Source organism: Aethalodelphis obliquidens, unplaced genomic scaffold (genome assembly GCF_003676395.1).
Source record: "Aethalodelphis obliquidens isolate GAN/ISIS:26980383/991018 unplaced genomic scaffold, ASM367639v1 scaffold3, whole genome shotgun sequence".
Lineage (NCBI taxonomy): Eukaryota > Metazoa > Chordata > Mammalia > Artiodactyla > Delphinidae > Aethalodelphis > Aethalodelphis obliquidens.
Window position 1 is genome coordinate 71,133,664 of NW_020837947.1, and position 12,433 is coordinate 71,146,096.

General features: G+C 38.6%; 1 protein-coding gene across 8 annotated transcripts in view; it reads right to left on the reverse strand.

Annotated features, from left to right (window-relative positions):
• The window catches only part of DOP1A (DOP1 leucine zipper like protein A), a 113,052-nt gene that overhangs the window by 6,835 nt on the left and 93,784 nt on the right, over positions 1-12,433 (reverse strand). For 6 of the 8 annotated variants that reach the window (XM_027091506.1, XM_027091523.1, XM_027091500.1 and 3 more), the window contains 10 exons: positions 9,107-9,173; positions 8,809-8,953; positions 8,561-8,640; positions 7,608-7,717; positions 7,198-7,347; positions 6,989-7,050; positions 5,346-5,498; positions 4,102-4,238; positions 3,156-3,211; positions 2,086-2,250 (listed from right to left, as the gene is read on the reverse strand). In XM_027091506.1, the coding sequence (XP_026947307.1) occupies positions 2,086-2,250; positions 3,156-3,211; positions 4,102-4,238; positions 5,346-5,498; positions 6,989-7,050; positions 7,198-7,347; positions 7,608-7,717; positions 8,561-8,640; positions 8,809-8,953; positions 9,107-9,173 (1,125 nt within the window). The remainder of the gene's footprint in view (positions 1-2,085; positions 2,251-3,155; positions 3,212-4,101; positions 4,239-5,345; positions 5,499-6,988; positions 7,051-7,197; positions 7,348-7,607; positions 7,718-8,560; positions 8,641-8,808; positions 8,954-9,106; positions 9,174-12,433) is intronic. The other 2 variants (XM_027091538.1, XM_027091533.1) reach the window with 2 other exon arrangements.

Sequence of the window (12,433 nt, forward strand, 5' to 3'; positions counted from 1 at the left end):
AAATAGTGCCATAATGGATACGCTTACATAACTGCTGACTTTTATGCGTGTCCAAGAGGACGGTGAGTGGAGAAACCCTCGGATACAGCAGAATTACGGGCCTAATGAGAATCTGTATTTTGAATTTTGGTAAATATAAACCTCTGTAGAAAAATTAGACAATATCAATGTACTCTTCCAACAAGAGTAAGAATGTCTCTATTGTTAAGGGTAAAAGAAGTACACTTTTAGATCTTCAGCATTCTGATAGTTATTAGTAACTTTAATTGGGATTTCTCTTATGAGTATCACTGAGCACCTTTTCGTATGTTTTACAAGCCATTCCTTTTCTCTGAACTATTTGTTAATCCTGTCATTGGCCCATTTTTCTGTTGTGTTATCCATTTTTACATATTAAGCAAGTTAGACTTGGTCATATACATTGTAAATATCTTTTCCCAACTCAATGCTGCCTTTCAATCTTTATGGTATTTTTTAGTCACAGAGACTAAAAATTGTATGTAATTAAATTATGAAATATTTTAAACTTTTGAAAATCATGCTCAGAAAGATACTACCCTTTCAAGATTATTAAATTCTCCATGTTATCTTTTATTACCTTATAGATTTTTTGAAAAGACAGTAGTTAAAAGAAAAAAAACTGTAGTTGGTATTACAGCATTTTTATCTCTTTTCTGATTCTTGACAAGTAAAGAGGATAAACTCATTTTGCTTCTCATCACAGAAGCTGAAAGGTCACTGCTGTAAGCATAACACTCTCCCTAGAGCATGAAGACTGTAGTTTCTGTTACCTCTGTGAACATAAACATCCTAGTTAATTTTGGCCACTTTCCTACAATTCTGCTTAGTATCCTTTTCTGAACTTCTTCAGGAGTGACAACAGTTTAACAGACACCCAACCACTGAAATTCATTAAGAAGTGGATATATATGGTTTTCAAATGGAAAAACAAAATTAAAGGAACTGGAATAAATGTAAAAAAATTTCTAGTTCTTACCATTAAATTTAATGAAAAGTAAGCTTGTGCAACAGAAATTTTTAGAGATTTAAGTATATCCAAATATAGAAAAAAGATTCTGGTATCTTACTCTTTATCCTATTAATATTCCAATCCAGAAGAATAATATAACACAATTTTATATATTATATAAATACATATTTGATCATGTGGATAAATTCTCAAATTAGCTACATAGTGATAAAGCAATCTTATATAGTTTGCCTATTATTTTAAAAATTTAAATATGAAAAATCATAATTAAATATTTTTGAGCACTTATGAACAAGGCATTTAACTTACATTAATTTTCTCCCTATTCCCCTCTGCCATTTCTAGTTCAATTCACTATCATCTGAAAGAAGAGCCTCCTTGTTTCCAGTCTTGCCCACCTCCCATCCTTTCTCCAAACTACATAGCCAAAGTAAAATTTCTAAAATACAAGACTGATAACATCACTTCACTCCTTAAAATTCATGCTTCAGCGGCTTCCCACTGTCCTTAGTTAAAGTCCAAGTTCTCGAATATAGCTTGTAAGTCATGTAACTCGGGCCCTTTCCAGCCTCGTATCTCAATATGCTGCTCCAGCAATACTGATCTTTCAGACACACTGCAGACACACCAGGGCCATTCCAACCTCTAAGTCTTCACCCCTGCTTCCCCCAACCATCACCCCACCTCCTCAGTGTAAAACTCCCCTCAGGCCTGCTCTGACCCCTAGAGCTCAGAGGGGTCTCCGCTGTGTGGCCTCACAGCATCCTGCACAGGTGCTCTCAGAACACCCATGGTGTGTTAACGGCATGTCTCCTACACTGGACTTGAAGCTCTTAAGTCATGTATCCGGCTGCCTCACGTGTGCTGCCTACTCAACTTGTTGACTGAATGACCTGTCAGTCTTAATATACCCACAACGGCCATTTCCGATACCTTCCAACAACTGTTGCCCTACCATCCTCCTGCCAAAACAATTACATTTTAATAAAAATTATGAATACTTCAACTTACACAAAAAAACTTTATCTTAGATGTCACCAACCAAAGCAAATGCATTTCAAAAATACCCATTTAATATCCTTAATTTTACTTACATCTGAAACTGAGGAAGATTTTCGGAGGGCAATGCCAGAGCCAGATCCAAAAATTTGCAAGCAGAAAGATAGAGGTTTAACCACCGCTGGCTGTTATATGAAGTAGAAAAGCCATTACCTCCTGTGTAGGTTGTCTCCAGACCAGCCACAGAGGGGCCTGAAGTCCTATAAGCAGGAGACAGTGCTGTCAGCAGCTGGACCCACTTACAGGTAATTCCTGGAAAATCTCAAAGTGCCAGCTAATATTTTTCATAATCATTCTGATAAATGTACCAGTAATCGCTAAGCAAGTTCATGACTAAATTAATATTACTGTTCTCAAATCAAAAATTAATTTTTCTTCTTTAAATTTTAAGAATGTAAAAATAGTAGAGAATAACTTGTTATACTCGAGAAGTATAAAAATACAAGCTGTAAATTCAGGAGGCCTCCCTACTACCCAGTGTCCTTCTGCAAGGATGGTGGGAGGGAAACTTTCTATAATAATCAACACAGTTATTAGTATAGGGGATTCTCTTTTATAAACCTAGTATTGAAGAAGAGTAAAATATATTTAAGACACACAGTGTTAAAGGAACTTTTTAATTTATAAACTTATTTGTACAAAAATTCCTAAATAAATTATATTTAGCCACATATTAATAAACTGCTTCTGCTAAAAATAACCCGAAATTTTGGTACATTAAATGGAGATCATCCTGGAAGATATGGACATTTGTATATCTTAGTTACAGGTTATCTGCCATAATAGGTTTTGCTGAATGTTTCAGGAAAAAGATCTGACCTACTAAAACCAATACTGCTCACATAGCTGAAACAGTATTGCTTTAAACTAAATTTGTGTCTAGAGGCCAAAGGCCACTCATGTTGATAGTTTAATTCAGTCTAAAATACCTAAGGAATACATGTAACTGTATTATATCCAAATATGATCAATTGGATAACAGACTAAATACACAAAGTGTTCAGATAAAATAGTGTCTATACCCTCCTAGTTGTAAAGTAACGTTCTGGATGATTTTAGGATACTACACACTGACAAGACTAAATCAAAATGAATTACATATTACCGTGAAATGTCTTCATCAGCAGTGAGTTCCTGCTCCATCAGTAAAAATACCTGTACCTGAAGACCATGGAAAAAAGTGTCAAATGTTTATTTAAACCTTCTTTCAAGTTATCTTTAGGCTATATTTTCATTAATCCAAATACAGATTTTAGGATACAACTTTAGGATCTTTAAATTATACTTAGTTTCCAAAAGTAAAACTGAAAATTCAGCACAGAGCCTTGCTACTAATTTGGCAGAGGTGAGACGAAAGCATGGTCTTATTTGGTGATTATGGAACAGAGATACAGTTATTAAAAAAGGAAAAAATATTAAAGCCAATTTCTTTGTGGGGAAGTTATAATGCTGGGTTTTCGGAGTTACAGATTCCCGTCCCTTTCCTTTCTCATCTCTTTCCCCAGCTCCCCACGTTGTTCAGATGAGGGCGACAGGGTATGGTTTGGGAGGGGAACGGACGGGTGTAGTGGGACTTAGGAAGGTTTTACTCTTTGGGGGTTTACAAAATCTTGTCAAAGTCTCTCTGAAGCAGCTTACCTGGGTAAGTGCTGCACTTCAAGAGTGATACATGCCCTATGTCAGGCCATCTAAATCTAGCTAAACCATCTCTAATCACTCTCAAGGTGGTGCTGCCAAAGGCAGGAACCAGGCCTGGCAGCCATGACAAAGTTAAAACTCTGGTGTAGTTGAGAATGAACTAAACCAGATCAGACGAGGTCATGATTCGCAAGGAGCTAATAATTGCTAATGTTGCATATTTCAAAGTTTAAGCTGTATGGAGACAGAATCTGACTTGTTTTACTATTTTCATCTGTACAAATTTTCAGTAACAGGCTTAACTAGAGTTCAGTTCTCTTCCAAGATTAGTTTTTATCCGGTAAGCATGTTGATGCTTGTCACATTGTTTTATAATTTAGATTTATTACCTAATTGAATTAAAATTAACTCACAAGTTCTGTGATCATGGTAGGCCAGAGTGAGGTAAGGTGTTGTGGAGACATTCTTAAAAGTAACACTCTGAAGAACAGGAACACTTGAGAGTGAAGAGTTGGCACCTGGGGCAAACGGAGACTCTCAACCAATCTCTCTGAAAGAAATACAGTATATTTTCAATACCAAAATAGAATCATTTTCATATAAACTTTTCTATATAATCTAGTTCAGTACTTCTCAAACTATGATGATCAACGTTTTAAATAATTTCCAGTCTGTTGCAGATTGATACTTTCATAGAATATAATAAAAATGAATTACCAGAAAAAATCAAATTAAAAAAAGATAAATACAATGCCATGTTCTTATTACTAGATTCAACAGATTCTATCACATTGCTGTAAAGGCTTACGATGCTTACTCTACATTTCTGAACGTATCATGGATGGAATAACAGACTGATACTGGTCCATGGATCACACTTTGAGTAGCACCAATCTAGTCGATTTAAAAAAAAAATCACAGGACAAATAGTGTGCATGTTGCACACTGGACATTAGGTATAAAGGGTCAGAAAAGGAGGAGTCACTTATCTTCTGAGAGAGAAATAATCTCAGTAAAGAGATGACAACAGTCATCCCCAACCCCATCCCTGCACAGCCTGCTGAGGCTGGCTACTGCACAAGCACACTGACTCAGCAGCAAACAATACTGCCTGGGGCAAGCTCACTCCCATCATGGAGCCATCTGGTGGCACAGGTTGATGACTGCCCTGATACCCTTCAGGACACAGAGAGCCACCAAACCCATTTGATGAAGGTTATCAAGAGCCTTATACAACCCCAACCCTGGCCCCAAACGCTAGATCTCCACCTACTTCTAGCTAAAATAGAGGCTACGCCTCTATTTCAGACCCCTCCTTTAAAGGTGTATAACCTCTCATCCACAACAAAAGAACCCCACTAATATGCCTGTCTGCAGTAAAACAGTCTTACACCTCATTCTCAAACATGAATTCCTAGGAAATTTGACCCAAACAATAAAATGGAGACCATGTTGAGGCAAGTCCTATAAACTCAGTGTTTGATTTCTTTTACATACTGGTGATAATTTTTGTCGTTTCAACAGAACAAATTTCTAATTCAACATTCTCCATCTACCAACGCTTGGTATATTTCACCCCAACTTACAACTTACGGAAGGTAATTTCTAAGGAACCAAAAAATTTGGAAAATAGAGAAAACAGTTTTCCACTATTTACCTTGTATATCTGGAAGATATTTCTGATACTGGTCAATTTCACTGCTAAAAATAGCAAATGCTAATCTCTTCAGAAGCATGGCTCTCTGCTCTAGCTCCACATCACGGTTTGCAAAGAGATTAAGTGAACTGCTCTGAGCTACAGCTACACGAGCTGGAAGAAAAAAAAAAAAGCAAGTGAGAGGCTGTGATATAGTCATCAGACGATTTGAGAAAAGATGATTCTGTTTTTTGTTTTTAAGAAAGTCTAGACCCTATGACATCCAGGAGAGAGGACCTCAGGGTAGAGGACTTGGGACTCCTCTCTGAGGCAGAAGGACTGGCAAACAGATCTAGCATATACAAGCCAGAAGACCAAGGGGTGGGAATTGCAATGTGGAGAGAGAAAAAAATTTAGAACTGTAGGTTTCAGAAGGTAAAATCACTAACAATGCCATTTTATAAAACCCTTTATTATTTTAGGCCATCTGCCGAAATCCTTCTCATTGCTTTAAAAATTTCTGGCCTGGCCAGGCCTAGCCTACCCAGCTCTCCGTCCTCATGTCTCGTACTCGCCCCCATTCCCTCTTCTGCAGGCACACTGTCTTGCTTGCTCTTCCTTGAATTCACCGAGCTTGCTCCTACCCTGAGACCTTTATTATTTTTGTCCCTTATCCCCGGAATACTCTGTCCCTAGGCCTTCTCGTGGTTGGTTTCTCTAGTTTCACATCAAATATGAGCTCTTGAGCTGTTATTTAAAATCTATCGTATCACCCTATTTCCTTCACAACTTCTTACCTACTGTCTGAAATAATCTTATCTGTTGGATTAAGGTGAGCATAATGCCTGGCCCATTTTGTGTCTTTTAATAAATAACTGTTAAATAGATGAATCTGAACCTTAAAACAAACCTGTGAAGATTAGAGAGAATACGGTGTCCCTTTTCCAGAGGGGGAAACTGCAGCTTGGGTTAAGAACTGACAAGAAATTCTACAGATTCATCCAACTTCACTGCTATTTAAGGTCATTAGTTTAATAACTTTCAAACTTTTAGAAAACCTTTTTTTTCCAGATTAGATACTATGAGGAAGCCTAATATATAAGCCAGTAAGATAGAGAAGAAGTGGTGCAGAGAGCGATTCTGGCCTTTCTGGCCCCTCACTTTCTTCCTTCCAAGAAGATAAACACAGCCCCAGGACTCTTTTTTGGCCGAGCCATGCAGCGTGTGGGATCTTAGTTCCCGGACCAGGGATTGAACTTGTGCCCCCTGCAGCGGAAGCTCGGAATCTTAACCACCGGACCGCCAGGGAAGTCCCCAGAGCCCCAGGATTTAGAGGGAGTTGTTTGCTAGGTTTGTTCCTATTGCTGCCTTTCTTAGCCTCCCTACATGTCAGTCTTTTTGTTCAGTGATTACTTATTGAGTGCCATGTTCTATGTTATGTGCCGAGGAAACAGTTTGGAGACAAATTTGACATGGCCAAATAGTTTTACTTATTATTTATCAACTATGTTGTCCTTTTTAAGTTTTAACATTATGTTCCTATCGGGTACTAAGTATAAGTTGACAAAGAGCTAATTCAACAGTTTCTAGAAAAGAGCAAAGTAAATACGAATGGATCCTGTATAGGAAGGACACTGCTTAGGTTGTCACCCCACAATACTCACTCATCAAATCTCTAAATGTCGTCTTATCATGTGTCATCAGATTGTCCATAATTGCTCTCCAACTGAAAGAGACAAGGATTATGATATGTAAATAAGATTTTGTTGTTGTTTATTATTATTAAAAAAGTGTTCTACTTTGCAGATGGTAGTTGATTTCAACAGACTTTGTGAGGTGCATTATCATGTTGAATAGAAGCAAGGTGACTTACTGATTAACACAAGAGGCATCCATCTGAAAGAAGCTGGGATCCATAAAGAGGTCAAAGGCTTCTTTTTTCCAAGCTCTCCGTGTGTACTGATACCCACTAAGGCTGCTAAGCAGCTGGACACAGGCTCGATAACTAGGGGCATTATGTGCACTAGGAGGAAGGAAAACCACTTTAACCTGTATGTTGTAACTTTAATCACCATATTACGTTATACCTAAGTGGTCACATTTACCTAAAGCATTGATGGGAAATAGAAAGCACTATAAGAGAAATAATTTTTTTTTATCACGATAATTCAAGGTAAAAATAAAGTCATTTTGTGGTAATTCCAAAAATGGCAATAAAGGAACACAATTTATTTTTAACAGAGTATGAGTTAACTAACACATCTAGTTAAATAGTAATAGTACCTGTGATTTCGGAGGTAGGGCACAACATAATGCATGATATTTACAAGTAAAGGAATAACCCGTTCTTTTTCATCACTGTAGAAAACCATATCCAAAAGATGAGCCAAAACCTAAAAAAACGTTAAGAGATGAAATGGAACGTATAATCTGACAGCTAAAACTGACAGCACTTAGAGGTGGTTTTCAGTCTGTAAGAAAATCTAGAATACCTTAAAATTAGAAAAACCTAAAATCAAATCTCCCTAAGCCATTTTTACATGAATGGTTCCTGCCACAATGGTTTTCTCCGTTATAACTACAGGATATAAATATGGGCAAATTTTACTATTTCTAACCAAGACAGGGAAGACGAGAAAAAGAGAGGTTAAGAAGCTTCCAATGTGACAGTGAGTAAACAGCAAATTTAAGACTAGAAACTCAGTATTCCCTTCCCCTGACTGGGTTACGAGGTGGCCTGGGAAAAACCCGACCACATGAATTGAGCTGCAACTCTGTCAGTTTGGTCTTAGTCACGCTGTGCTCATCTCTCTCTGTAACCACATCTGTGAAGGGGAAACAAAAATGCCCTGATGACAGGGTATAAAAGAGAGCATGTCAGAGGATGTATATAAAACTGTTTGGTAAACTGTAAATGCTTTGTAGTGGCAAGCATCATTATACCACCTCCACCCTTCCCTCCCACACTGTGAAACAAAAGCACTTATCATTTTTAAAAAGTACACTTTTAAAAAACAGTGCATGGGGGGGAGCAATATCTAAAGTTATTATCACTAATATTTAACAAACTACTAACCTGAATACAAAGTCAAAACTTTATTTTACATAGTGATTTCTTGAAGTACAAAACAGTTTTTCAAATTAAAATCTTCTCTGTAAGAATTACTTGCTAATATTTAATTGTGAAACTGTCTACTTGAAAGTTCATGTGAAAAAACCCGATAATGTTTATTTACCTCAGAGAGTAATGTCAATGCATGGACACTATATACAGAAGGAGTTATGTTTGAGGTTTCCATTGCAGGTGATAACATATCTAAGTAAGAGAAAAGACAGGTAAAGATATGGTTAGGTTTTTTTCCCCCGCTGAAAAAAGCTAAACACAAGAAAAGAGATGATTTTACTGTACTTACAGTGCTGACTGCAATAAATTCTTAGTGAATAGATGCCTACAAATATAAACTTAAATATCTGAGATCAATACCTTCAACATCAGATTCCAAATTGGTTCCATCTACCATTATTTTGGGAGAAGGTTTAACTTCAAGATTTCGCCGCAGCCATGTTGTCTGTTCCAAAGAAGAACCCGCGATTGCACCGATCGCATCCACTATTTTATGAGTCACATCCTGAAGAAACAAGGATAACCCATTATATCTATGTATGTACACAGGCGCACACACAAAACTTCACAGATGATCTTATCTGACTTCCCCATTTTAGACTTGAAGTACTGAGAAACACAGAGTTTGGGCAACAGCTCTCAATTCAGAATGACTTACCTGGAGGTCTCTTTGGTCTTTTTTATTTTCCAAACTAGGGTTTTTCATAATAAACTCATTCAAAACCCTAAAAGGACCAAAGAAAAAAACAAACAGGAAATATTAGTGTAAAGAAAATGATGCAATCTAATTTTTCACAGTGAGCAAGTGGTTTTGTGGCCTGAATTTCTATTTTATGTGTTTAATGAATGTGTGTATATATGGATATCCTATGACTCAGGTGAAACGCATAAACATATACATGAAAGACCTGTACAAGGATGTCTATAACAGCATTATTTGTAAAATCCAAAACAGGAAAGAACCCAAATGTCCAGCAACAGAAGAGATAAATTGTGGCATATTCATACAATGAAACACCAAACAGCAATGAAAAGGAATAAATTATAGCTACATGAAATTACGTGGATAAATTTTATAAACATATGTTGTGTGAAAGAAGTAGACACAAAAGAAAATATATATAATTATTATTCAAAACAAGACAAAATTTATCTGTGTTGTTAGAAGTCAGAACAGCGGTTTATCTTGGGGTGAAGGGAAAGGACAGTAATTGGGAGGGGACCTGAGGGGACATATGATGTCTTATTTCTTAATTTAGATTTGTGGTTGAACAGTTGGTATATTCACTTCATAATAACTTGTGGAGTTGTATGTGTTTTATACATCAACAAAAAATTTTAAAAATACCCCAAATCCCACCAATCTTAAATTGTAATATAAAAATGGTTTCTTGTGTGTGTGTGTATGTGTGTGTGTGAGTGTGTATAGTAGACAGGTATAAAAGATTAAAAATACTTCATGAATGGAAAAAAATCCATTTCCATTGTTTGCTAAAATTCCACTCAATATTTACCTTGACTTGCTTTTATTAAGGTAAATTATATGTATAATTATTTCCAAACTAATATGAAAAGTGATATTGAAGAGCAATCATATCAATTTCTATTTTATAATTAGGAATTTTTAAAGGATCAGTGGAATGGGTGGGGGAAAAAATAAGCCATCAGAAATTTAAAAAGGGAATTTTCTAGTATAACTGAAAATGTCCAACTTTTAATTTAAACACTCAGAAGATAACACACATTGAGAAGGAGGTAGGATCGTTCATTACCCAAGAAACAAGAAAGGAATTAAAAAACAGGTGAGGAAACAGTAAATCTTGTGGGGGAGAAGCTACAAGTCATAATAGATGGCCTTAATTTATTTATTTATTTATTTTTTTTTGCGGTACGCGGGCCTCTAACTGCTGTGGCCTCTCCGTTGCGGAGCACAGGCTCCGGACGCGCAGGCCCGGCGGCCATGGCTCACGGGCCCAGCCACTCCGCGGCATGTGCGATCTTCCCGGACCAGGGCACGAACCCGTGTCCCCTGCATCGGCAGGCGGACCCCCAACCACTGCGCCACCAGGGAAGCCCCGATGGCCTTAATTTTTAATGAAATCAGCCAGCAGGATATTTGGTGATGATTCAAAGAACTGTCCATATATTCCCTCTTTGAGCCTTAGAACAATTCAGAGGTAGGTAAGGCAGGTACTGTTATTCTTGACAGACGGGAAAATAGTCTTGGAGAAGTTTACTGATGTACCCAGGGTGCCAGAGATGAGGGTTAGAACTAGAGATCAGAAGATAAGAATCAGAAATCTTCACGAGAACGTTGTTTGAGTTCCAGTGTTTACCGTTATCGGTCATCACTAAAAATTATCACACACACTAGTTATCTTAATCTTTGATCCAGGAATTGCAGACACTGAGTCCACTGCTCTTTTCATTACACGTTCAGTGTCTAAAACTCCTTCAGCTTTTTGGTTTAGAGAATAGACAGCACGAGGGTCTAGGGATCATCGTGACCCCTGACGCTCTTGAGGATTGCTAGCTCACTGTAGCCGGGTTGGGCTCCCTGTGTTACTCAGCTTCTGCAGGCTGATCTACTCTCCTCCAGCTCTCATCACTGTCTCTCCACCCCTTCTCTGCTTCCTGGTGGAAGACTACACTCCTACATTTACCAGAACACTTGAGGCCATTTTACTAAAGAGCCCTCACTTTCCCTCCCCTCCACTTCAAAATTTTCTAGACCTCTGGTTGCCAAACCAGAATCACCAGTTTTCTTAAGGACAACAGAGAAGCTAAGTCTGTGTATATAGATCCTGACAACTACCCATTTAAAATCACCATCAGAGGGCTTCCCTGGTGGTGCAGTGGTTGAGTCCACCTGCCGATGCAGGGGACACAGGCTCGAGCCCTGGTCCGGGAAGATCCCACATGCCGCGGGGCAACTAAGCCCATGAGCCACAGCTACTGAGCCTGCGCTCTAGAGCCCGTGCTCCACAACAAGAGAAGCCACTGCAATGAGAAACCCGCGCACCGTGACAAAGAGTGGCCCCCACTCGCCTCAACTAGAGAAAGCTCATGCACAGCAACAAAGACCCAATGCAGCCAAAAATAAAAATACCATCAGAGCTACAGGGGTTGAACAGAAGGTTGAAGTTCTTTGCACTTGGTTGAATTTACATCCATTCAGCGTGAAAACATGTGGACTGTGTGAGGTAATGTAACCCAGGTTGGAGAAAAGTGTATTCCCTTTCCTTCCCCTCTTCTGTCTTAAGCAGTCCTTTTCAAACTTTAGGGTGTACTCAAATCACTTGAGACTTGTTAAAAGGCAGATTCTGATTCGGGTGGTCTGGGGCGGAGACTGCGACTCTGCATTTCTAACAAGCTCCCAGGCGATTCCAGTGCTGCTGGCTGAAGGATCAACCTCTGAGTAGCAAAGTCTTAGAGAAAATGCAGCAGGACTTCCCTGGTGGCGTAGTGGTTAAGACTCCGCGCTCCCAATGCAGGGGGCCCGGGTTTGATCCCTGGTCAGGGAACTAGATCCCACGCGTGTGCTGCAACTAAGGAGCCCGCCTGCCGCAACTAAGACCTGGCACAACCAAATAAATAAATTAATTAATTTAAAAAATGCAGCCTTCTTTCTCACTCTTACACCTGCCATTCCCTGGGCTCCATCCCCTCCCAGCTGTCTCTGGAATCTGGTGCTATCAAGGAGCCCCCCGCTCTCTACAATCTTCTGTCTAGCACTCTCCTCTTATATGACACTTATCATCGGCCAGGCACTATTCTAGGAATTTAACAAATATTAATTCATTTAATCCTCGTAACAACTTTATGAGGGAGGCCCTATTATCGTCTCCATTTTACAGATGGAGAGGTTAATAACCTGCCCAAGGCCATACAGCAAAGAAGTAAAGGAGCTGGGATTTGAATCCAGGAAGAGTCTTTGTTGTTCACTACTCAACATCCTCAGGTCATCCTTACCATTAATGATGAC